General features: G+C 36.0%; 1 protein-coding gene across 10 annotated transcripts in view; it reads right to left on the bottom strand.

Moving 5' to 3' along the window:
- Nucleotides 1-27792, bottom strand: part of CAMK2D (calcium/calmodulin dependent protein kinase II delta) — a 345149-nt gene that overhangs the window by 47635 nt on the left and 269722 nt on the right. For all 10 annotated transcript variants that reach the window (XM_044224161.1, XM_044224160.1, XM_044224169.1 and 7 more), the window contains 5 exons: nt 23446-23529; nt 7003-7097; nt 4393-4515; nt 3493-3576; nt 2995-3037 (listed from right to left, as the gene is read on the bottom strand). In XM_044224161.1, the coding sequence (XP_044080096.1) occupies nt 2995-3037; nt 3493-3576; nt 4393-4515; nt 7003-7097; nt 23446-23529 (429 nt within the window). The remainder of the gene's footprint in view (nt 1-2994; nt 3038-3492; nt 3577-4392; nt 4516-7002; nt 7098-23445; nt 23530-27792) is intronic.

Raw genomic sequence — 27792 nt, 5'->3', positions numbered from 1 at the left:
CATAGGACCTTTAAAAAAAAAAGGCACGATGTCTTCCTTTATACTTCAAAATCAGAATATAAGGCTTTCATAAGCAAAAGCCTTTCACATCAAAAATTAAAAATAATAAAATTTGAGGTAAGATATAAAACAGAACACAATCTTCCACTAAATTAAAGAACCGCTGAAGTATATGGTCTCATATGAAACTTCAATTTCTCCAAGCACAGCTTTTAGCATTCTTTCTGTTACTGAGCTTCTTGAGTATATCAGAAGGTGAAGTCATCTTTTCAAAAAAAATACTTAATGAATGGGTACATTCATACACAGTGAACAGATTATGTAACTGCTAATGACAATTAATACAAGTGTAGAACACTTATGAATATGCAGGACAAAGTATACACCTGTTTCCATTTAATGTTTTCTATATATGTGTACGTATAAAATATATATATTATATATATGTATGTTTATAATTACTTATTGTATCAGTATAGACTTTGGCATCTGAAATGGAAATACTAGCTATAATAGAACTGCATGAACATGTAATTTCCTGACATCCATTTGATTTGGGATATTATTTTGATATCACTTTGGTATAATTTTAAATTTAAAATACAAAAATGTTAATTATATTTAGTCCCTAGCAACAAAGCTACTAATTTATTATTAATTGACATTGTAAGAATAGTTGCCTTAGCTACAATACCATTTGCCTAGAGTTAAAAAGCAATATTAAGTAAATCCTGTGGCAGTTAATAGGTTAGAAAGCAAACTCAGAATAGTTGAAATTGCAATAGCAAGCAAAGAGAAGACAATGATTCAGGGTAAGCAGGGATTTGGCCTGGGAGATGCAGAAATGTCCCTTTTGGTTACTATTCACCTTACCTCACAAGAAATACATTCCACATAAAGGGAGAAAAGAAAAAAAAATAAAAACAACTTTATAACCATATACTTATGGACAAATTACTATAAAGAGCATGTTTCCTAATGAAACAGAATGAACAAAATACTCAGAACTAAAATGCAGTATCAAGTACAAGATGTTGTAACTTGGTCCAAAGTTATTCAGTTGGTTTTGAAGTGATGGATTAAAAAAAAAAGTTTGTCTTTCATGTTAAGACATCAGAAACAATATAAAATTCACACATTAGTCACGAGTTTTTAGTTTACACAATGATGAAAAGGAAAATGTGATGTACACAAAAAGCTTCTATACATGAGTGTTTTATATATTTAAGAAGGCCCAATTTATGCCTAAGAGTGTATTTAAGACTTTAACAAAATACAAAATATTAAAGATTTTTTCAAGTTAGTTTATCTTTAACAAAATATGTTAATCATCCTATCTTTTATTAATTCACTAATTTTTGGGCCACAATGAAATATTTATTTGAATATAGTATATATTAGTTAATATTTAATGAGATGATATTGAACTCACCCATATAAATGTCAACTATATTAATCAACTGTTCATAAAACAGGTAACTTGACAAAGGCAGTAACAATGTTTTAATACACCAAACAAACTGGACAAAGTACATACATCTGACTAACACAGTTCCTCAATTTGTAGCATTACTCATTGTATTCTCATCTTTGTTGCTGTTTAACAGGTCACTGGAAGCCTTTGGAAAGCCTCCTATAGTTTCACATTATATATAACTAAATATAATGGGGGCAAAAGTTGACCATTTAAGTCAGGAACAGTAATGAAAAATAGGTTGAGAAGGTTAAAGAACATCTGATAAGGTTATGGGTTATCACCTGATAGCACTATAATACCCAGGAGTTAAATATGTACAGGGAGAAATCACTGAAGAATAGTTGGATAATTTGATGTCTCATATCTCTCTTATATAAATAGTAAGCAAAGTAAAGTGGTAGTATTTTTGGCAAATTTTTTGATAATCCTTCCATGTCTCAACAGGCACTTCACCAAATGCAGGTTTCTTGCTGTTTCAGTTCCTCCCCATACATAAGACTAATTAGCATTTACCAAAATTTGATTTTTGGAAACATGGTCCTTTGTGATAATCTACTGAAGAAAGGGGTTCAAAAATTCAAGTAATTTCTGGACATATTTATGTCCATTTTAGAAAGTCACTCCTATAATAAAGAAATGGCTTAGCTTCTTTTATTTAAAAAATTATTTTTAGCATGGAATCATTTACTTATTTAAACTTTATTTCTTTTCAGTGTTCCAGAATTTATTATTTATGCACCACACCCAGTGCTCCATGCAATACATACCCTCCATAGTACCCACCACCAGGCTCACCCAACCCCCCACCCCCCTCCTCCAAAACCTTCAGTTTGCTTCTCTGAGTCCACAGTCTCTCACAGTTTGTCTCCCCCTCCAATTTCCCCCAACTCACTTCTCTACCATGGAATCATTTTGAGGAACATTTATTATCCTGTGATACTACTGTGAGGTAGGGTCCTCTGTCAATTCTTGAGTTTAGATACCTTTGAAATATGCAACCATTCTTAAAGTGTGCCAAGATACAACTGTACTTTTGAAAGAACTTGGGCCTAAGAGAACTGGGTTCCTCAATAATGGTCTTCTTTTAAAAATCCTGCTTATTGGGATTCCCTATGAGAATGAGACAAACAAAAAATTTTTATTTATAGCTATTAGTTGATGTAATATCAATGAACTAATTCTAGGTTTGAAATGTTGAGTTTTAAAAGGAGGAAGTACATATTTCAACTTGTGTGTACCCCAGCTAGGATGACAGGTGGGTTTCACAGGCTGCATGGCACTGACCAGGGGAGGGACTGCTTGAGAGCTCTCGTGAAGAGTGCAGTCACATGCCTAATGTCTCTGTGGAGATAGTACCCAGGCGGATTCCTAATGACAGGCACTGTGTGGAAAGAATCCATGCCATATATTTGCTATCCCTAAACAACAGTGTTTTTCTATTACTAAGTTTTTCTTTAATTCTAAGATGATTACTAAAGAAGAGAGCAGTGAATAAGGAGAATTCTTAATACATGTACCTGAAAAATTCCTTGTAGCCAGCATAGTTGTCAAGATGGCACCCTGTCAGAAAAATAAAGAATATGAAATTAATGTTGCTTAAGCCAATCTTTCTCCTGATAAATATACAGTCTTTGATAACATATCTTCTCCTAGCCTTACTTTCAGCTGGGAGATTTTTATTTGTCTGTTTTTAGTTTTTGTTTCCTGAGAGCAGCAGGTTTATATCTTACATAATGCTGGGGCTGCCCTCATGTGTGTGGCCAGATTCCAATTACCAAGTTGTACAGTTGTTTTTCCTCCGAAGGGAAGAACCACAGCACACACTGCACAGAGATTCTAACTCTTCACTGCAGACTTACTTCCAGTGTGCTATTCCATTTTCTGAAGAGCCAGAAGAAGAGGGACTACTGAGGTCTGCACATTTAAAAGTCTTGCTGAAAAGTTGTTTTCTCATAGAGAATCTCTTTTCTCACTCTGCCAAGTCTACCTCCCCACAAAAATGTAGAATTACTTACCTTTAGCTTTCTTCTAGCATTAAATTTCTTCAAGCAGTCTACAGTCTCCTGTCTGTGCATCATGGAAGCAACAGTAGAACGTTGCTGGAAGAGGAAGAAAGGAAACTTAGGATATTGAAAACATACTAAGTATTACATTATCTCAACTTCATCAAATCTGCATTAATGGTGCCTGAACCCATATGATGAACTTGTGATTATTTACTTGCAAAAAAAGTTCCCTAATAATGGATGACTAGTTTTGCCAAGACTATTTTTGCAACATTTATCTATAAAAAGTATAGAAATGAGTATCAATAGTTCCCCAAATCACCTTTATTTCAATGTCTTTAATTATATTTCTATTGGACTGTCTTTCATTTACTTAGGACCATATTTACTGCCCTAACATTTGACACTTCACCCTAGAAATGTACTGAAATCTCTATATTTCTTCCAAATTTCAGTTTTCCTTAGCACATCTAAAGTATATTCAGCCTACTATTGCCACTCTTTCTTGCTAGTATAACTTTACTACAAGCTTCTAAACCTTATTTTTTCCCCACTAAAGCTGTTTAATGATAAATAATTGAACTTTGTCCAATATTCTCTACTGGGATATAGTTAATCTTGGTGTCATTTCCTTGCCCTCTGTTCATGAGTATTATCAATAACTGGTAGGGGAAACACTCATTCCTTGTATTATTGTAGGCAATATTCATCAATCTATGTAAATTAGATTTTGTTATCCCAAACAGCAATCATCATTACAAATTTATTTTCTTAAACACCTTGAGTAAAATATTCATTCATTCTTAGTCTCATCTTTTCTGCAAAAATTATTTTAAATCCATGAAAACAATTTTAAAGAGGAATTTATTTTTAATTTTTTCCTAAGGTCTTTACAGAATTGTCACTTACACAGATCCATGGATGTTTCAGTGCCTCTGAAGCTGTGATACGCTTGGCAGGGTTGATAGTAAGCATTTTATTGATTAGGTCTTTGGCTTCAGGAGTCACTGTGTCCCACTCTGGTGATGGAAACTTAAAAAATACAAATTTATAAAGAGTTTAAAAAATAGATACCCTCAGTCAAACAGGGAAGAACCAAGCAAACTAATCATTTCCTTAAGTAGTGAATTTCTTCATACATTTACTTTTTGTAGAAGTTAAATTATATCTGCAGATAGATAATCTGATATATAGCAGTAGATATCCCCTCTATCTCTATTTACATAAAGAAAAATAACCAATAAGGGCTAAATATCTATTCTAAATTGCATATTATACCAAGTAAATACACTTTAAAATTTAGAAAAATAAACTTAAGAATCTTCTAGTCCTCTCAAGGCATCCTTATTTGGTTTGAAAATAAAATTTTACGCAATCTTATAATTATTTGCAAACATCAATAAAGCTGACAGGCTGTCACATGTACTGATGTCATCATGTTATTACACCAAGATTCAAAAAAAGGTATTACAAAAAAAAAATAAGGTATTACATACTTTCATAACTCATGAGCAGGAATAGTAGAGATAATAACACAGCTTCCATTACCTGTGCCCAAACTGACCTACTACTTGTGGCTATTTGTAATACAGTACTGCAAGAAATCTCAGACTACAAGAACCTTAGCAGGACTCCATTTTAACATCTCAGAAAGGTTAATCTGCCTGATTACAAATTTCATCAAAAAGCAAAGTTCTTAAAAGGAACCAGTATTCATAGCTTCTCTTAGTAATCCATCTGTGTACAAATAACTATACAATAAAACTATTTATTCTAAGTTTCTTCATTTAAAATTTGTGTTGATAAAAATGCAACCTCTTTTTCACATAACTTATTAGTAGAAATACTATTCTTGATAGGTTCAGAAAAATTTACATCACATTAGTTTCTAAGCAACAGACAGAATATCAGGTCCTTTTCTCAGTTCATGAATTTCTATAGATAATCTTGGAACAAATGCCACTGTCACTGTATCATGGACTTTCGTTCACTTTTAGTAGTTATAAAATGGGTACTTTGTGACCCACTGGCAAAATGAAATAAGAAATGATAGTGACTCTTTAATACTTCAAATTTTACCAGTTTAACAACTGTCATTTTAATTCCAAATATTATTATGGGCAACTGTAAAAACTTGTTAATGATTAGGAGCTACTGAAGAAATATTCACGGCTGCTCCTTCATGGTGTACAGATCTTCTGACAGCAAATTGGGAGCTGGTTCAGCCTGAATAAAGGTGCGTCTTTTTCTCATTTTTAAAATTTTAACAAAGTCCCTCCTTCACATTGATCAAACAGTGCATTTGTATAGCTGTATTTTCCCAGGGGGGAGCCTAGTTGTAGTCTGTAAAATTGATGAATGTGCTAGCTATGGCCACATAAATCATAATTTGGTCCAATTATTAGTTTGACTAGAATGAAATGCTTCAAAATTAAAAGAATATACATTTTAAATTCTTGCAATACACACATCCATATGTAGAACATTTATTTTTTTTATTGTGTTATGTTAGTCACCTTATAGTACGTCATTAGTTTTTGATATAGTGTTCCAAGATTCATTGTTTACATATAACACCCAGTGCTCCATGCAATACAGAAATGACATGCTGAGTTCACGAGGCCTGATACAATATAATACAGACTTTTTAAAAACTCCTTTTACTTCCACATTGAGCTTTTAACTTGGGCACAGCAGGATAGACCAGTAATGCCTATTTCTTTTAGTAACCCCACTTAATAATAAATGGAAAGCATCTCCAGACTTTGAACTCTAATTTCAGATTGCTGACTACGTGAGGTATACTCAGAGGTAGTGGTAAATTATATTTACAGATATATTTGTCAAAGGAGAGAAAATTGTATCAATGAACACGATGTTAAGCCATAAAGAGAAAGTTGATAAGGCCTTACTTTTTAGATTTAGGACTTAATTCATATTCATACTTTCAAATATTCTTAACTGTAAATTAAATGTATTAGAATGGTGATTTTCAAACATTTTAAAATTACGAAACCCATTTTTCAAATGAAAGCTTGCACAGAAGCCCATTACAGAAACAGGACAAAAAAAGTCAAGCTAATGCAATGGAACAATGTTCTATTTGATACATGGATCACTGCAAAGTACTACTGACATACTATTTAAAATTATGTGATAAACATTTGGGAATATAATTCAACTTAACAAGCAGTAATCATTTCTAAAGCAAAAATGTTTTAATTTTTCTATGTTTTAAAATGCACTCAGATCCCAAAATTTTTACAAGCAAGGTCCTCTTCCTTAGAAACTTCCAACTGTATTTCTTTCCATCCTAGGAGATAGTGAACTAAAAGGAAATATAAACTGAATACATATGCTACATTCCTTACTCTTTATCTCCCTTTCCCTAGGAGAGAGAAAAAAAGTAAGAGGAACAGTTGAAAATTATAGTTAAACCTGTAATGAAAAAATCTGGTTCTTGGTCAAAAGACAAAACACAAACACTCATCTACAGCTCTATGAACATTTATTACATACATCATAAGCTCCAGCCTTAATCTGCTGATACAGTCTGTGCTGATCTTCATCCCAGAAGGGTGGATATCCCACCAGGAGGATATAGAGAATGACACCTGGACAGAATGAGCATATTAACATAATGTTTAATCATTCAGGCAACAATAAGTTAAATGTGGCAGATTCACAATGACACTAAGCCACACACATCCAAAGAGAGGAAACACGGTATTTGGAAAACTTTCCAAAGACATTCTCTGATTTAATCTGAAGCATTCGGTGGAGGGTGAATACTCCTCTTCTTATGCTCAAGAACTCTGATAATATGTGGCAGTTTGAAACATAAACCAAAGAACTCCATGTACACTTGAAAAGAATGTGCTCTTCAGTTGCTTTTGGATGGGAAATTACATATATTTCTGTTATGTGCATCTGGCCTAATGGGTCCTACTATCTAATTTCCTTATTAACTTAAGGACCAAAGAATCCTGAAGAGGCATAGCAGGTCAATACCTAAAGATGAAACTCACCTGTCATCAGGATGACATATTCTTTGTGTCCCTGAACAAGACTTGTTTTGTGGCCCAACATATGATCTTTCCTGGAAAAGGTTACATGTGCATTCAAGAAGAATGTGTATTCTATTGCTTTTGGAGGGAATATTCTGTAATTATCTGTTAAGTTCATCCAGTCTAACATGTTTAAGGTGAATATTTCAGTACTGATTTTCAGTCTGGATGATCTATCCATTGATGTAAATGGGGTATTGAAAACCCCTACTACTACTGTAATGCTACCTATTTCTCCCTTTAAGGTCTGTTAAAATTTATTATTTAGATGCTCCTATATTGGGTACATAAATATATACAAATGTTATATCCTCTTGTTGGACTGACCTCTTTATCATTATGTAATGCTAATTTTTGTCTCTTATTACAGCCTTCATTTTAAAGCCTGTTTTGTCTGATACAAGTATAGTTACTCCAGCTTTCTTTAGGTTTCCATTTGCTGAAATAGTTTTTCCTATCCCTTCACTTTAAGTTTATGTGTCCTTAGATCTGAAGTGAGTCTTTTATAGGCAGTGTAAATTTATTTTTTTAATATTTTTTTCCCAATCCAAACAACCACTCTATGTCTTTTGATTGGAGAATTTAGTCCATGTGCATTTAAAGTAATTATTGATAGGTATGTATTTTTGTCATTTTATTAATTGTTTTTGTAGTTCTCGCTGTTCCTTTCTTCTCTTGCTCTCTTCTTTTGTGGTTCGATGACTTTTCTTTGTGGTATACTTATAATCCTTTCTCTTTCTCTCTTCTGTATATATTATAGGTTTTCACCTTGTGGTTATCAGGAGGCTTAACATATAATAAGTTCTAATTATAACAGTCTACTTTTAAGTTGATAACTTAAGTTTGGTCCTATTCTAAAGCTTACATTTTTACTCTTCCCTGTCCCACACTTTGTTTTTGATGTCACATTTTACTTCTACATTCTTTAGCTAGTTATCATAATCATAGAATTTTTGCTACTTTTGTCTTTTAACCCATATACTTTATAATTTATTAATCCAGTACTCTACCATGTATTTACCTATCCAGTGAGATTTATTCTTCCATATGTCTTCTTGTCACCAATTAGTAACCTCTCTTTTCAGCTTAAAGAAATCTCTTTAAAGTTTCCTGTAAGGCTGGTTTAGTTTGATGAAGTTCTTTAGTTTTTGTTATATGGAAAAACTCATGATCTCTCCAATTTTGAATGACTTTGCTGGGTAGAATATTCTTAGTTGGAAGTTTTTTTCCCTGTCAGCACCTTGAATGTATCATGCCACTCACTCTGGCCTACAAAGTTTCTGCTGAAACACTTATTTTGGGGGTTCCGTGGTATACAACTATTTGTTTTGTCTTATTGCTTTTACTATTTTCTTATCTTTAACTTCTGACATTTTAATTATAATGTGCCTTTATGTGGGTCTCTTTGATTTCATCTTATTTGGAAACTCTGGACTTTGTGGATATGAATGTCTGTTTCCTTCCCCACTTCCTTCCTTATCTTCCTTAAGGAAGTTTCTTGCCATTATTTCTTCAAACATCTTTTCTGCCTCTTTCTCTCCTCCTTGTGGGACCACATAATATAAATGTTGGTCTGCTTGATGTTGTCTCATAAGCCCCTTAAGTTATTTTCATTTTTTTTTTCTTTTCTTTCTTTTTTTTTTTTTTTTGCTGCTGTGATTGGCTGAGTTCCACCAGAAGCTTGGATTCATGTTAGCCGATCCTTCTACTTCATGCAATGTGTTCTTGAACCTCACTAGTATGTTTTTCACTTACTGTATTCTTTGGCTCTGTGATTTCTATTTGGTACTTTCTTTTATTTTCCATTTCCTTGCTGAAGTTCTCACTGTGTTCATCCATTATTTTTCCACATTTGATGAACATCTTTATTAGCATTACTTTGAGCTCTTTATTAGGTAAATTACTTATCAGCATTTTATTAAGGTTTTTTTTGGTGAGGTTTTATTTTTCCATTTGGAATATATGCCTCTTTTTTTTTTTTTTTCATTTTACTTCAAATGAAAAGTGTTGATCCCTAAAGTAGTTAAAACAACAGCCTCTCCTTGTGTAGAAGATGAACCTTGTCTTTCAACTCTGCTTTCTCTCAAACCTTTATTATTATCCAAAAAGCCTACTATATTTTTATGAGCCCTCAGTAGGTGAGGATGTCCCAAGACCTGTCAGTGACTGAAAGAGAAAAAGCTCATTACCTAGATTCAGGCTGTATGGAAGCTAGACTCTCAGGTACCAGCTTTAAAAATTATGCAAATATGTCAGTCCTGTGGAACAAGCATAAGCCCCACTGACCAAGCAATTTGGCGGTCACCTGGGTGACAGTCACAAAAATTGAGGCTCCAGATGAATGTATCATCTCTTTTCTGAGAGATACTGGCAAGCTGGAACAAGGCAGGAGAGTGCCAAGATGGTGTCCACAACCTACATTCCTAGAGAGTAGCTCTTAATCTGCTAGATGTGTACCAACCCTGAAGCCTGCTCCTCAGGCCAAAGTTCTAAGACAAGCCAAGAGGCCCCCTTCACAGAAAGACTGGAAGGAGGTATGCCTCAATTTGCTGTCTGTGCGGTATCCTGGGGTGGCAGCCAGCCAAGAATTCAGTCTCCAACTGCCAGTCCTGTGGGACCCAGGAATGCAAGTCTTCCTGATCAGGCAGGCAATCAAGGGGCATACCCTAGGGGGCAGATGCAAAAACAGGGCAGACATAAAAACCAGGACACCAGCTGCATGCAGAGCTTCCCTCCAGGAGACACTGGCGCTCTGGAGTGTGGCAGAAGGACAGCATGGAGATAGTGGTGCTCTCTGACATCTCTGGAAAGGATTATAGTCATTCCTTAGATGTGTGTTTAACTAGAAACCTGCTGCTCAGGCTGCACAATGGTTTTTAGTTAATAGGCCCCCTTCACAGAAAGACCAAGCTCCTAGGCCTGTTGCCTCTTGTGCGGTGGGGGTGGTAGCTATTTAAGAACTATCTCTCCCTCAATTACTGTCCTATGGGACCCACAAGCAGAAGGCCCACTGACCAACAAAGCTGGTAATGTGGAGGTGTCGCCTGGCAGCAGGTGCAAAAACCAAGGTGCCAGACATGGATATAAGCTCCTCTCTGGGTGATGCTGATAATTACAGTCTTATGAGATGAAGAATACAAAACTCCTTGGCCTCCAAAGCCAGCCAGACAAGAGGCATCCCCTGGGCAGCAGCCACAAAGATCAGGGCACCAGACACATGTAAAATCTTCCTTCCTGGTGCTCTGGAGCACAGCAAAGGGAGAACATGGACACAGAACTTGCCAGTCTCCACCTCAGAGAATATTCCTAGGTTCCCAGATATGTGTGTTAAGTTAGATGCCTGCCCACAAGCTGATACTGTAACATAAGCAGGTCAACCTCCTTTACTTTATGTCTGGATGCAATCAGGCTGCCTCTGAGCTGGGCCCTAGGGCAGATATGTCCAAGCATCCAGGCCCACTAAGAGCAGTCTTTCAGATCACCATACCCTTGTGCATCTGAGACAGGAGTCTTACTGATTTTCAAAATTAGATGTTTTTGGTGCTCATGTCTCAGGTGCATGTCCTAAAAGTTGAAGTGCTGGCTGTGGGGTATGAACCCTTTACTCCTCAAGGAGAAGGCCTGGGGTTTGAGTTTATTCCTCATTGTTGGTCACGGAACCATGGGCAGGGTTTATCGTGAGATTGTGTCCCAGCCTCTCCTATGAACATCAGTGTGGTTTTGCCCGATGTACTTAGCCAGCTTTTAGTTGTTGTTGTTGTTGTTTTTATTAAAGAGGAAATTTTTCCATATGAAGCTGCAGAGTCAGGATATCCATGGGGGGAGGTGAATTTGGGATCTTCTAATCTTGCCATCTTGAACCAATCCCCTTCTACTTTTGAAAAGTTTATTGGCCTGCATGAGGTCTTTAGTTTCTGCCACTACTCTGACCTCTAATGTTTTGTTTGTTTGTTTTGATGTTTCCCTTAAACCATGGAAACAAAGTAAGACAGGTAAAACTTTGCCTGGCATGGCCCAAGATTCCTTTTTTTAAACCAGCGTTGATCTCTTGATTTCTTTAGCTTTTCTTTGTTAGGGAGCTCTAGCCATGCTCTTGTCCATCAGACTTGACATCTTTATATCGTAGACAGTATGGCAGCTAAAATGGCTTTTAAGCCATTTTAAAATGGCTTAAAAGGTGGTTTAATCACCCTAGACTATGACAGTCTGTTTTAGGAAGTTCCATTTCAAAGCAGATTCTTAATTTGTGTGAATCACAACCAGAGTAGAACAATTTAAGTAACAATATATTTAAACATTCTTAAATAAAAAACTTACAAAGCTTTAAAATCAAAATTGAAAAGTATTTTATAGTGGAGATAAAAAGAGACCATGAAAAAAATTTCAATATATTGCTACCTCATCTTTACAACATAAAAAAATTTTTTTCTATATTTCACCACATTATAAACTTAGCGTACATTAATTGAAATTTATTTTTCTATTATTTTTACTATCAGATGTAACAGATGCATCTAATGATAAGGATGATGATAAGTGTCTGTGTTTGTGTTCCTAGGACACAGGTAGAAGAAAGGCTATACCTAAGTAGTTTTATCCCTCAGCTATGGTTTAGGGGGTAAAGAAGAAAATTAGCTTTGTAATGGGAATAGCCTACATTAATTTTTTTATTAACATAAAATGTATTATTAGCCCCAGTGGTATAGGTCTGTGAATCGCCAGGCTTACACATTTCACAGCACTCACCACAGCATATACCCTCCCCAGTGTCCATAATCCAACAACCCTCTCCATACTCCCCCTCCCCCAGAAACCCTGTTTGTTTTGTGAGATTAAGAGTCTCTTATGGTTTGTCTCTCTCCCAATCCCATCTTGTTTCATTTTTTCCTTCCCTACCCCCCCAAACTCCCCACTTTGCCTCTCAAATTCGTCAATCAGGGAGGTCATATGATAAATGTCTTTCTCTGATTGACTTATTTTGCTCAGCATAATACCCTCCAGTTCCATCTATTTTGTGGCAAATGACCAGTATTCATTTCTTTTGATGGCTACATAGTATTCCATTGTATGTGTGTGTATATATATATGTGTGTGTGTGATATATATATATCACATCTTCTTTATCCATTTTTCTGTTGATGGACATCTAGGTTCTTTCCATAGTTTGACTATTGTGGACATTGCTGCTATGAACATTCAGGTGCATGTGCTCCTTTGGATCACTACATTTGTATCCATAGGGTAAATATCTGGTAGTGCAATTGATGGGTCTTAGGGTAGCTCTATTTTCAACTTTTTGAGGAACCTCCATGCTGTTTTCCAGAGCGGTTGCACCAGCTTGCATTCCCACCAACAGTGCTAGAGGGGTCCCCTTTCTCCGCAATCTCGCCAGCATCCACCATTTCCTGACTTGTTAATTTCAGCCATTCTGACTGGTGTGAGGTAGTAACTCATTGTGGTTTTGATTTGTATTTCCCTGATGCCAAGTGACATGGAGCACTTTTACATGTGTCTGTTGGCCACCTGGATGTCTTCTCTGCAGAAATGTCTGTTCATGTCCTCTGCCCATTTCTTGATTGGGTTATTTGTTCTCTGGGTGTTGAGTTTGATAAGTTCTCTATAGATGTTGGATATTAGCCCTTTATCTGATACGTTGTTTGCAAATATCTTCTCCCATTCTGTCTGTTGTCTTTTGGTTTTGTTGACTGTTTCCTTTGCTATGCAAAAGCTTTTGATCTTGATGAAGTCCCAATAGTTCATTTTTGCCCTTGCTTCCCTTGCCTTTGGTGATGTGTCTAGGGAGAAGTTGCTGCAGCTAAGGTAGAAGAGGTTGCTACTGTGTTCTCCTCAATGATTCTGATGGATTCCTTTCTCACATTGAGGTCCTTCATCCATTTTTTAGTCTATTTTTGTGTGTGGTGTATGGAATCGGTCCAGTTTCATTTTTCTACATGTGGCTGTCCAATTTTCCCAATACCATTTGTTGAAGAAACTGTCTTTTTTCCATTGGACATTCTTTCCTGCTTTGTCAAAGATTAGTTGACCACAGAGTTGAAGGTCTATTACTGGGCTCTCTATTCTGTTCCATTGATCTATGTGTCTGTTTTTATGCCAGTACTATACTGTCTTGATGATGACAGCTTTGTAAGAGAGCTTAAAGTCTGGAATTGTGATGCTACCAACTTTGGCTTTCCTTTTCAACATTCCTCTGGCTACTTGAGGTCTTTTCTGGTTCCATATAAATTTTAGGATTATTTGTTCCATTTCTTTGAAAAAAAATTTTTGATAGGGATTGCATTAAACATGTAGATTGCTTTTGGTAGCATAGACATTTTCACAATATTTCATCTTCCAATCCATGAGCATGGAACATTTTTCCATTTCTTTGTGTCTTTCTCAATTTCTTTCATGAGTACTTTATAGTTTTCTGAGTTCAGATTCTTTGCCTCTTTGGTTACGTTTATTCCTTGGTATCTTATGGTTTTGAGTGTAATTGTAAATGGGACTGACTCCTTAATTTCTCTTTCTTCTGTCTTGTTGTTGGTGTATAGAAATGTAACTGATTTCCGTGCATTGATTTTATATCCTGACAGTTTACTGAATTCCTGTACAAGTTCTAGTGGATTTGGAGTGGAGTCTTTTGGCTTTTCCACATAAAGTATCATATCATCTGCAAAGAGTGATAGTTCTGACTTCTTCTTTGCTGATTTCGATGCCTTTAATTTCTTTTTGTTGTCTGATTGCTGAGGCTAGGCCTTCTAGTACTATGTTGCATAGCAGTAGTGATAATGGACATCCCAGCCATGTTCCTGACCTTAGCAGAAAAGCTTTCAGTTTTTCTCCATTGAGAATGATATTTGCAGTGGGTTTTTCATAGATGGCTTTGATGATATTGAGGTATGTGCCCTCTATCCCTACACTTTGAAGAGTTTTGATCAGGAAAGGATGCTGTACTTTGTCAAATGCTTTTTCAGCATCTATTGAGAGTATCATATGGTTCTTGTTCTTTCTTTTATTGATGTGTTGTATCACATTGATTTGCAGATGTTGAACCAACCTTGCAGCCCAGGAATAAATCCCACTTGGTCATGGTGAATAATCCTTTATATGTACTGTTGGATCCTATTGGCTAGTATTTTGGTGAGAATTTTCACATCTGTGTTCATGAAGGATATTGGTCTGTAATTCTCCTTTTTTTTCTTTTTTAAAGATTTTATTTATTTATTTGAGAGAGAGACAGTGAGAGAGAGCATGAGAGGCGAGAAGGTCAGAGGGAGAAGCAGACTCCCCATGGAGCTGGGAACCTGATGCGGGACTCCAGGACCGTGACCTGAGCCGAAGGCAGTTGCTTAACCAACTGAGCCACCCAGGCGTCCTGTAATTCTCCTTTTTGATGGGGTCTTTGTCTTGTTTTGGGATCAAGGTGATGCTGGCCTCATAAAATGAGTTTGGAAGTTTTCCTTCCATTTCTATTTTTTGGAACAATTTCAGGAGAATAGGAATTAATTCTTCTTTAAATGCTTGGTAGAATTCCCCTGGGAAGCCATCTGGCCCTGGGCTCTTGTTTGTTGGGAGATTTTTGATGACTCCTTCAATCGCCTTACTGGTTATGGGTCTGTTCAGGTTTTCTATTTCTTCCTGGTTCAGTTTTGGTAGATTATACGTCTCTAGGAATGCATCCATTTCTTCCAGACTTTCAAATTTGCTGGTGTATAGTTGCTCATAATATGTTCTCATAATTGTATTTCTTTGGTATTGGTTGTGATCTCTCCTCTTTCATTCATATTTATTTGGGTCCTTTCTCTTTTCTTTTTGATAAGTCTGGCCAGGAGTTTATCAATCTTATTAATTCTTTCAAAGAACCAGCTCTTAGTTTCATTGATTTGTTCTACTATTAGCCTACACTAATTTTTAATTAGACATTGTTCTAATAAACATCTGAGGTATGCTGTTATGTAATTATAAAAGAGATTCCCATTGGAGTCATTTAGCATTCTGGTCCTAGGCTGGGTTGCAAGCATGGCCTGCCTCTGAGGCTTTGTCCTTGTGTGTTATGTCTACAGCCCTGCTGGCCAACACTTGATATAGTCCATCTCTGTGAAGGGAAAGGCCCACTGATGACTGGTTCCTCAAGAATTGTCAGCCACTACATAGATAAATGCCCATAATTTAGTTGTTTGATTGAGGAGTTTCTACCAAAAAAAAAAAAATCTACTTTTACTAAAATTATTATACAAATAGAGAAGATTTTAAAACAGGCCAGAAGTTTTAAGAAAAAAACTACACAGGTATTATTAAGTAGACTGATGTTTAATTTCAGTGCCTATTTAAATAAACATTATTTTGTAAGCTTACTTTGATTTATCATTAGATTGGAGTCTTAGGTCTTCCTGAATTAAATACTTTTGGAGTCCTATTTACTGAAAGTTTAGAATAATACGAGAGTCATGCTACAATAGTAAGTTTTATTGTAGGTAACATTTTTCTGAGCAGCTACATGTGCTTTAGTGCATTACCTCATTTACTCCACATACAATGATGTGTGGTAGATAATGTTATTGTCCCAATTTTACAGATGAGGAAATGGAGTATGAGAGTTTGTGTGATTAAACTGTTTCAGCCACAAGTAGGCTTGACAAAATTATGTCTTAAAGGTTCCTTGAAGCTACTTCATCTATGAAATTTAACAGGAATGGTCATTTTAAGTTTTAAATTGTTTGTGTTTAATTGAGAGGCCTTGACTCTTACTGGTAAGATTTCAATTTGGTCCTGCCTTAAATGTTCCCTAGAGCCACTTTTTCCTTTAGCTAGGTACTTTAACTTGATTATTTTAAAGTTTTTATTGTCTGATTGTCTTTGCCCCATTAGTAAGGGGGCAATTTACTTTTTTCTTAATTTATGACTCTAATATTTTACCTTTTTTTAACCTTTTAATTTATATTTTACCTTTTAATTTTATTTAATATTTTACTTTTTAATTTATAACTCTAATATTTTACCTTTTTCTCCTAGGTCAGAGAAAAAAATGTAAAAAAAAAAACCCCTTTTTTAAATTTCCCTATAACTAAGGCAGCAAATTTTTATTTATTTATTTATCAAAGATTTTTATTTAATTATTTGTCAGAGAGAGAGAGAGGGAGAGAGAGCACAGGCAGACAGAGTGGCAGAGGGAGAAGCAGGCTCCCTGTGAAGCAAGGAGCCCAATGTGAGACTTGATCTCAGGACGCTGGGATCATGACCTGAGCTAAAGGCAGCCACTTAATCAACTGAGCCACCCAGGAGTCCCAAGGCAGTGAAATTTTAAAGGCCAATCAAAATCTTCACTTTTATTTATTTATTTATTTATTTTTGCAAGAACACTTCAGGGATGATGACATAACCTCTAAAGGTTGGATGTTTCTCATGACATTAGTGCCTTTGATGATCGCTACCTAGTAGTTCATTAGGGGTTCAAAATAATGATATCGTAATTCTATTATACCTTCCTTAGTCTGAGAACAAACTTATTTAATCAATTAATTCGTTATCCTGTCTTATAGATCATACAGGAAAGACAGAGTAACAGATTTTTTTTCCCTTTTGCTAATCAGTTTTCGAAATGACACATAGCTTCCTCATTAACTAATCCCCTAATCCAAAGGTTAAGATTACTATTGTATTTTGATTATCATCATGAATGCAGAGATTTAAACTCATTTGATGTGTTTTAATCCATTACTGCTCCATTACCATCATTAGCCAGAAGAAGCCTCTTCAAGTTGGATCCTGAGTCCTGTTAATATCTAGGTAGAGATCATCAAAGGCCACTAACATCATGAGACACATCCAACTTTTGGAGGTTATATCATTCCTGAAGTGTTCTTGCCAGGAAAAAAAAAAGTCTGTGGCCTTTAACAGTTTTCTTTGTTATAACAAGGTACACCTCTATCATCTTGTGCTCCTGATCCATCCTTGCAATAAGCCACTTCTACAAGGAATCCTGGTTGCTTATAGTGGCAAACATCATGTAGAGACCAGTATCACGTACTCTATAGGAGTGCTCTGTGGGAACTGCAGGTTTTTTCAACAAACAGAGAAATAGGAAGGGAAGTAAGGAGAGGGAGAGAGAGAGAGAAGCAGGAACTACAAATCAAAAGAGACCTAAGAGATGAAAATAATAACAAAACTAAGGGATAAGAGAGCAAATCCCCCCCCAACTAGAAGATATTTGAAGGTTTTAAGTAGTTATTATTATATTAAATTTTGAAGTGTTGCGATCTTTGTCAGTCTTTTAAAAGAACTCCTTTAGAGGTAAACATTACAATGTGTATAGATGTATTGATACTATGTTTGGATTTGACTAAAATAATCTGGGGGATGAGGAACGAATAGGATGGTATAGATGAGATGAGATTAGCCATCAATTCCTTACATTATTCTATCAACTTTTGTACGCTTCAAACTTTCCAAAACAAAAAGTTTAAAAAACTATTTTGACATAGTCAGCTTCATGTAACATTTAAAAATGGAAGTTAAAATTAGTTTTAACTGTCATATATACATATTTGTGCTTGGATGATGTTAGAGATATTTGATTAGTAAGAGGTGAGAAACACTGATTACTGATTAGGTAGAAAGATTACATTATCAAGAACATTCAAAAATCATTTTAATAAAAGTTAGAGTTAGAAACATGATTAAACTTATAATCACATTAATGATTAAAGCATTCTAATGACTGCTCTGATGAAAGGAGAAAGAAAGAAGCAATGTTGAGAAACTCAGAGTTCTGTGGGAAGTTAATGGAACAAACTAACAAGATACCCACTTAACGCTCTAAGTCAATAAAGGGCATACTATGAGTGGAGTTTGGAAATGCATAATTAACTATATGAGGAATAGGTGTGGGTCTCTTTTATAGTGTAATACCTTATGTAAAAAAAAAATCACAAAATTCAAATAGGAAATGTTTAATTAACTCTGACCTACAGGGCCAATGATCAGCAGAACAAAGATCTAGACGTTCAATGTCAGTAAGATAGAAAGTTATTTTCCAGATGATGGAAACTATGCCATTTAATAGGGGTGGCAAACTGGCATTTCTTTCAGCATCAGACAGAAATGAATGCCTGAGCCTGTACTGTGTATAAGGGCCAGGGGCACTGGTAGCCAGGGGAGAACACGTGTCCATTATCTGACAGGTATAGCTGCTATTTAAGGACAAAAGCACTTTGTTATTAGTTCTTTTGATTACTTTAGAGAAGCCAGAAACTGGTAGTTTTACAAAAAACCTCCTGACAATAAATATAAATATAAATAATAAATGTCAACACTTCCCAAAGTGAAAGGCCCACTAGTCTTGCCAACCTATCTGTAAACCACCTGTTTGCTACCTCTGCTATATTGTGCAAGAATCCTAAAATATGCTGCCCTAAAGAAATCTGCAACTAGCTAGGGCAATGCTGTTCAATGTTGGTGTGCATGAGGATTACCTAGCAAGCCTGATCAAATGGAAATTCTTTGGCATCACCATAGAGAATCTTATTTAAGATTCATGAAAAGTCATGATCATTCTGTGATAGTTACTAATTTATTATCACTCATAACTGTTCTGAGTGATATCTAATTCAGAAAGAGACATAGTTAAGACAAAGGTGTGCGTGTGTGTGTGTGTGTGTGTGTGTGTGTTGGCTATGTTTATGTGGGCTTACATTTATTATTTTTTGAGCTAAGATGTAGAAGAAAGTTTTATTAAAATCCAGTGATTCAGGGGCGCCTGGGTGGTTCAGTGGGTTAAGCCGCTGCCTTCGGCTCGGGTCATGATCTCAGGGTCCTGGGATTGAGTCCCGCATCGGGCTCTCTGCTCGGCAGGGAGCCTGCTTCCCTCTCTCTCTCTCTGCCTGCCTCTCCGTCTACTTGTGATTTCTCTCTGTCAAATGAATAAATAAAATCTTTAAAAAAAAAAAAAATCCAGTGATTCAGTGACATCTATAGAGAACTTTTGCTCATTCCACTGGGGAAAAATGGAAATAGCTACATATGCAAGAAAGCCATCAAAATCAATTTACTGTTATTAATGGTACAACACACAAGATATGTTCTTGTTTCATCAATGTCTATTATCTGGCCTAGTTGCTTTCAAAGACTGAGTACAGGTCAGATTACATTCCATGTGAGGTCTCAAAAGCAAGGTAATGCTGGTAAGTATTTGGAATTTCTTAGGTACCAATATTTGCATATTTCTAATAAAGATAATGTACAGACTTCTTTTAACCATTATACCAACAGTGTGCTTCACTCTGCTCTATGTCAACTGCTAAAAAGACAATCTGTTGTAGTGAGTGTTCACAGCTTAATTCACAGAAGATGAGCTGCCATTCTGCTAAGTGTCTTACTCTGCATTTCTTTTGTTATCTGGGCAGTGCCATTTCCTATCACACTACCCAATGTCTAGACTTGAAAAGAAGTCTTCAGTAGGCAAGAGCCAGTGCTGATGAATGGCCAAAAAAGAGTTCCTCTCAAGATGTGCCATTACTTAAAACAATCTAATGATGTGTACATTACCTTGGTGGTTCTGTGAAGAAGGGTGGATTGTCTTAGAAATAAAGAGAATTTAATGTAACTTTTGAGTTACTGGAGTGAAGTGAAAATACAATAAAATGGTAAAACAATATTCCAAACCCACTGCAATGATCTAGGAATGTAAGAAAAAGGAGAAGACTCTATTTTGATGTTCATGGAAGGGGGACCATTTCCCCCAAATATGTGATATTGGAATATCTAAGGCATTTCTGTAGTTACCTGTGTGATCCCAAATGCATTTCAAGGCACACAATTTTTAAAAAGTCACAATCTCTAAGGAAAATGAGAACGGTTAGGAAATATATACTCTAAATGGAACATGGCTTGTCACAAAGGGAGTTGGCAGTTTGTAGAAAATTGTGGGAAGAAAGCAATGGTAAGAATAGAACTGAGCAAAGTGAGGGGATTCTTAGTGGCTGTCAGTTAAGCATCCAACTCTTGGCTTTGGTTCCGGTCAGATCTCAGGGTTGGAAGCCCCACATCAGGCTCAATGCAGAGTCTGCTTGAGATTCTCCCTCTCCCTCTGCCTCTATCCCTGCTCTCTGTCTCTTTCCCTCTCTCTCTCTGAAATAAATAAATTAAATTTTTGGGAAAAAAAAAGAACTGAGAAAGTGAAAGGTGGCTCTTCCCATGGCAAAACTGAGGTTGAAATCTGGGAGATGCCCTATGGCTCTAAGTTTCTAGAGTCATCATGAGACCTGTATGTGTATTCACAGGTGCCTGCAGGTATCCATGTGCTATCTACTATTTCCTCACAGTTCTTAAGAAAGTTCTACAGCTCAGACAATAAGGAAGGAAGAAACTCTTTGCCCATCTTTTTTCCCTCTTCCAGCCAAGAGAGTTAGAGCTTCTACCCTATGTTACCTCACATTTTACAGATGTGAAATCCCATTATAAAATGTACCATTATTTTAAAATGTTGGCTATACAAACAATGCACTCAAACAAAAATCCAAAAGCCAAGTATACTCAAATTTACCAAAGTAAAACAAAATTGAGCATAGTGTGTTCAATGAGTCTAAGGCAGTGAGTTGAAACTCTGATGATATGTCAGTTTTTAAAAATGTAACTGCCTGTACTTAGCTCAGACCCACTAAAGCAGAGAGCCCATGCAGGGGCTGGAGATATATATATATTTTCTGCTCCACAGAAGAAACCCTAATACAAAATACCAGTTTTGGGGGGTTTCTTTTAAATAATCTGTTATTCTTCAGTATGAATAAAATTGAATATTATGAAAAAATGTTTCTAATGAAAGAATTAAATGAATGGTTTATTTGGAATATTTGAATGAATAAAATATGATTCAGGAGTTGTGAAACTGGTCCACAATAACACATTTGGAGAATCAAAGGCATGCGAGAGAAGAACTGACACGAGAAGAAAGCAATGAGAGAGGCAGACAGTTGGTATTCAGGTAACCAGGTGAAGTTCTAATATTTAACTGATGATCCAAACAATAAAGCTGGATCATCTAATAAAATGTGCATCTCTCACATGGCTACTTATCAGTTATCTAGGAACTTCATTTTTAAAGAAATACTTTCTTACTTTCCATTTCCCACAAGGATGCTGAGATACCAGGCCTACTTAAAATTGGTGCCAGGTCCTACAGCAAGAGCACTGAAGAGCTGGGTGAGGGTTCTCAACCCCTGCACATACTGCCTCCTGCCACTGAAGCAGGTGGGCAGGAGGAGGAGAAAAAGGAAAAGAAGAAGGGTTGAAGAAAAAGGGAGATAGGAGGAGGCTAGAGGTGACCTTCGATGAAGGCAGCAAGGAAAGCCTCTTGAGTGGCTTGCCTCAGCTACTGATAGTCTCTACCACACGAACCCACTAGAGTTCAGGGTCTGAGCACAGCACACCAGCTACACTGCCCTCAGCTCTATGTATCCTCTGGAAAACCCACTGTGTCTGCCTGCCTCTCAGCATGCTCTTTGCTGCTTTTCAGATTCATCAGCAAAGACAGATCTGTGATGAGATCTGATCTGCTGCAAGGGAAACATGTGAGTTATTTGCCACTAGCATTTAGATTGGAGCAAGGACATTCCGTGACAGTGCTCTAACCCAAAGGCATAGAGTTCATGCTTAGAAGATCTCAGATAGGGAAGAGGAAGTCAGAGCTTGGGGCACACCTACAACTTTACCCTTTAATTTATCTAAACTTTTAGAGTAATAGTTGCTGGCATTTTAAATTTCTTTACAAACTATAAAATGTCTTTGTTTGAACCCCATACAATCAATCCCTGTGAGGGTAATATTTTCCTGTTTTACAAGTGAAGAAACCAACTCTAAGATACTAGAGATAGGGTTTGTAGGTGTAAAGCAAAGACTTGAATGCAGGGGTTGTGACTCCTCCCATAACTGCTTTCCTAGGCACGGAGGTAAGCCTAGAGGCCCAACATGCATCCAGTTTAAGACTGCTAATAAGATAAAGCTGACAAATACAGGGTGGTTAGATATAGGCTAGGGATAACTACCAAGTAGAGGTAATGAATTTATTATTATTTTTTCAGTAAAACCAAATCTAAAAAGTTACTTTTAGAATCAAAGTCTTGTCTTTTCTTTCCTTTTCTTTGTGAAACCAAGTCATTGCAGGCTTACTGACAGACACCAAAGGCAACAATGTCTGTCTGCAGCACATTAAAAACAAACTATTTACAGACTTATAGTGATGATACAGTGTCAGGAACCTAGAGGACTAGTTTGTGTCGATAATCCCAGCTGAAAAATCTTTCAGAGCATCCTGTAGTATCCCCTTTATTTCAGTTTTTCACCTATTTGCTGTATATGTTAACCCACAGAAATTTCGTTGAAAAACTGTGGTGGGAATCCTCCACATTATTACTTCTTGGAACCTGCACTTATTTGATTGGAGTTGGTTGCTAAAGGCCTAAATTAGAGTTCAGTCCATAGGACAGACCAGTGTCATTCTTTTCCAAGATCCACTTTTTTCTCTTACTTCCTGCCAAACATGTGGTACAAACATGGCATTTGTGGTAAGGGCTGCTTGAATGAGGTAGGACAATGGCAGCGTAAATGCACAGCAGCCCCTCGGGACGCTCTGTGTCCCTGTCTCAAAGTGCTCCCTGACCCTGGAAGCACTAATATTGTCTGGGAACTTGAGAAAAAACACAGATACTCCTACCCTAGACCTACTCAGTCCAAAGTAGTAATCTGTGCTTTAGCTAGCCCTCCACGTGACTTGTTGCAGGCTGAGGTTTGAGAACTACTGCTCTAAGTTGGTCACAAGAGAGCATTAACTTCATATTTGAAAAATACTATTTGCAACTATACTGGTGTATTTCCAAATTTGCATGGAAATATGATTCCTTACCGCATGCCCACATATCCACTGGCTTTCCATAAGGATCTTTACGTAAAACTTCTGGAGAAAGATATCCAGGTGTGCCAGCAAAACCTAGGGAAAATGGAAGTTAATGAGTCAAAGCTGACTGGACAAAACCAATGTGAAACAGGAAACAAAGGAAGGAAACATTTTGGGACTTTAAAATAGGATGATTTGTTTGCCAAAGTAAAACGAGGCCTAAAATAATATACAATAGTTTCTCTCTATAGCAGGATCAACACTAATCTGCTTTGTAGCTTATTAGGAAAAAAAAATGCATTTTTCCCCAGATAAAGGGAAGGCTACTCTATTGTGCTATATAGTCAGCTCATATACTTAAGTCTATTTGGTTAGCAGTTCTTATTCTCACTTATTTATGCAGGATTTGAAACTAAACCTGTGAAGGGGATCAGAACACACCACCCCAAAATACGCCACTGTGGTATACTGTTATTTTTAGCTGAAGTCAACTGAGAATCAGTAGATGTATGACAGGCTTTTTAATCTCCTTTCTACCTAAAAGTAGGGCATACATTTCTTGTGAAAAGGTGCCCTCACTGTACAGGAAGAGGAGAACATTCCTGGGATGGGAGCTGGTGCCAAGATGGATATGTACAAACCAACCTTACTAAAATAACTTTGATCTTCCATTAGTTTCCCTATGTGTTTCCTCATTATTTCCCCCACAATTTAATATCCCGAGTCAAAACCCCTTTTTCCTTAGTCTTATCAAATCTCCACAATTTATCACTCTTCATTAAAATGGGATATATGTCCCTTGGTCTGGCCTTTCTTTAAGGTCTTCATTTATTTTCTAGAAAGGCCTCTGTGTGTACATAAAAGTTAAAATATTAACATCAAAAAAAATTGTATGCTTTCCTCCTGTTCATCAGTCTTTTGTCAGTTAGATTCACAACCCTGAGCCACACACCTAAGAGGGGAGAGAAAAAGTCCTTCCTCCCTTATACCTGACAAGAAATAGGGAGAAATTTGAAGACAGGATTAGAACTCTGCAAGAGATTATAGTTTTCATGATACCGACATAATTTTATTATGAGAAGCATTCACCTACAAAACAAAAGAACAAAAAAGATAGATCCTAAGTAAGTATTTTTGAAAGTCAAGTAGTCTATGTGGTGGGGATGGAGCTGAGAGTAATCGAAGAATTCACCAGAAGAAGAAATAAGTCCTAAATATATCAAAGAGATCTCTTTGAACTAAAAAATAGTGTGTACCTATCACTGTCAACTAAAGAGAAGACTCAAGAATATTTGTATGAATCACTACTGAACAAGTACCAACTAGAATTTAGAGAGAGAGATGTGGTAGGAGAAACTAGATGGCAAAATAAAGTTTCATTATTGTATAAATCAGTATAAATTCCAGTAAGGTATGCTTAAATAACAATCAATTTAGGGCTGGAACCTAGAGTGACATTTTCCTTATTTCTGAAAATAACAGCTTTCAAATAAAAATAGGTACTTTTAAAAAGACCCGAAATAACCACCTGGAAGTTTTATTTAAAGGCACACCTAAAACCTGGAAACATTTCTTTACAAGGATATGTAATCAGGAATTCCTCTGACCACAAATCACTGAAGAAGCTCATTTTATATTTACTGGGATTCAAAGTGCCCAAGAAAAGAGCCTTTTCTTCCCATTTTTAAACTATTAAGTACAATGTGCAAACAGATATAAAAATAAGTATTTATGTATATATATATATATATATATATACACACACACACACACACACACACACACACATATATATAAAATAGCATGGTTATTCCTCTGAACAAAATTACCTTGGAAAGTAAGGCAAAGGATTGTGGATTTTAACTTCTAGGCCCCTTTATTACTATTCCTTTCCTTTGTTATAGCGGAAGATGGAATGGACAGTAAGAAGGGACTCTAAGAAAAGATGCCTGTATTGTAGTTAAAGCTTCACATGGACCATAGTGGATCTACCCCTATTCTCAAACCTTACTTAAAGGAAGCATTTATTTGATAGTTGTGAGGAGCAAGAATTCCTAATAATCATGGTGGTTCCATTACCTAAACTTTGAGGATGACATCAAGGAGTGATGTGAAGTCAGCTAATTCCAAGGTAAGGATGAATAGGAGAGTTCTAAAGAGCTACTGGTATACCACACCTGCTCTCATTCCAACAGTCCCTTTCCAACTCCTCCCAGGGTGAGACACAGACAAAGGTACTCAATGAGACACCAATGCCAAACTCCAGATTAAAGACCATGTTTCTAGCCTACACTTTAAGACCCTTTATTTTCAGGTTTCCCTTCAGTCATTCAGCATGATTTCTTTCTAGTCCTGAGAATTTGACCTGATTAATCTATTTAAGGTCTCTTGAAAACAGACTGTTCATTCTTGCACTTGATGTTACTTTTTCTATTCCTTGAAGCTTCAATTTCTATCTCTACCTTTTCTTTAACAGAGCAGGCTCTAAATTATTTCCATTTAGAGATCTGCTTAGCTAACTACAATTCTCAGTGGTCCTTCCTTACTGAATTTTTACCACCTTTTCATATACAATCTATAATCTCCTTTCTAGAATTAGTAAACCTTAATATATGTCTTAAATATCTTAGTAGAATACATTTCCTGGGGGGAGGATGTTAATGATATTTCATCTAGAGAGAAAAGATAAGAAGCCACTGTGTTACTAAGAAATGAAAAGACAATTTTAAACTTAAATTATTACAAAACTTCTCTGGAGTCTAAAATGCTAACAGAACACCACAATGTTCATTCTTATTTAATGTAATTATCATTTGAACAGTCAGTGTGGTCCTTACTCCTAAGAGTACTGAAGCATACTCTAAATGGATAAACATTAATGAACTGTGTACTGTGCAATGTGTTCTCACAAACACCAAAATACTGAGGGTAAGACAGAGAAAGTCTTTTCTAGCAGGAGATTAAACTCATAAGAATCTCATTTATCATGATAAATGCTATTAACAGGGAAATTAATGGTATCTTACATTCTTTACAGATAATATGTGTTTCTCACTCTGAAAAACCAATAGGAATATCAGAGCAGACCAAAAACAAAACATACTTACTGTTGGCAATGTATCCACTGCCTTAAGAAAACTCAAACTTCAAAGAGAGACATAATAGTAATCAAGCAAAACAATTATTCCATGAAAGAAGATGGTGGTATCCTTTTTTCCTAGTAGCAACAAAGAACTAGAAATATACTGCAAACACCACTTCTAATCCCACAGGAAAAATGGGCCGTATTTGCATATTTCTCTTTGGTAAATTTTCTAGCCATCTTAAATTTTCTAGTGACACAGGGTGTTACGCCTAGCATTTCTGGCTAGTAATCAAATAGATCAGGGCTAGGAAGACAAAAGAAATTATCATGAGAAAAAGAAAGATTTAGGCTTAAAAATGAGAAAAAAACCAATAAATAGCTGCTATAAGCCTTGTGTAGTTTTATTTTTCTTATTTGTAGTAGACCTCTTATATTTATTGAAATAAAACTGGGGGTTCCTGGGTGGCTCAGTGGGTTAAGCCTCTGTCTCTGGCTCTGGTCATAATCTCAGGGTCCTGGGATTGAGCCCTGCATCAGGTCTTCTGCTTAGCGGGGAGCCTGCCTCCCCCTCCTCTCTCTGTCTGCCTCTCTGCCTACTTGTGCTCTCTCTCTCTATTGAATAAGTAAATAAAATCTTTAAAATTAATAAATAAATTAAAATAAAATAAAATTGAGCAAAAGCCTGAAATTCTGGCATTACATATAATGAAAGAGTTCTGCTCTTCTCTTAACATTAAATTAAGTTACTTTATAAAAATAAAAAGGCTTCTCTCCCCATCACTGATAATACATTTTAAAAGACAAAATTAATCAGTCACAGATGATGGGCATTTAAAGAGAGAACATGATGTAATGAGCACTGGGTTTTACATGCAACTGATGAATCACTACATTCTACCTTTGAAACTAATAATACATTATATGTTAACTTTAATTTAGATAAAAAAAATCAAATACACGAGACTATGATGGTAGATAATATCGAATAAATATCCTATCAAGTCATTCATACTAAAACATGCTTTTACTTTAAAAAATCTATGATATGTCTGGTACTACAACCAAAAGATATATAGTATATCACATGCTTCCATTTCCTCAAGTTGGTTACCATGAGGATTCACTTGCATAGAATAACATGAAAAAATAAGCTAAAGAAAAAAAAAGAAAAAAATTTGTGCATTCTCTTAAGCTTATAAACAATGTTTTTTCTACATTTTTTGAAATGTGGAATTTTCTTGGGACTTAAAATGCACCTCTTTTTAAAATTT

The sequence above is a fragment of the Neovison vison genome, chromosome 11, assembly GCF_020171115.1.
Source record: "Neovison vison isolate M4711 chromosome 11, ASM_NN_V1, whole genome shotgun sequence".
Taxonomy (NCBI): Eukaryota; Metazoa; Chordata; class Mammalia; order Carnivora; family Mustelidae; genus Neogale; species Neogale vison.
Note: the sequence above shows the minus strand (reverse complement) of the source record. Positions and strands in the feature narration are given on the sequence as shown.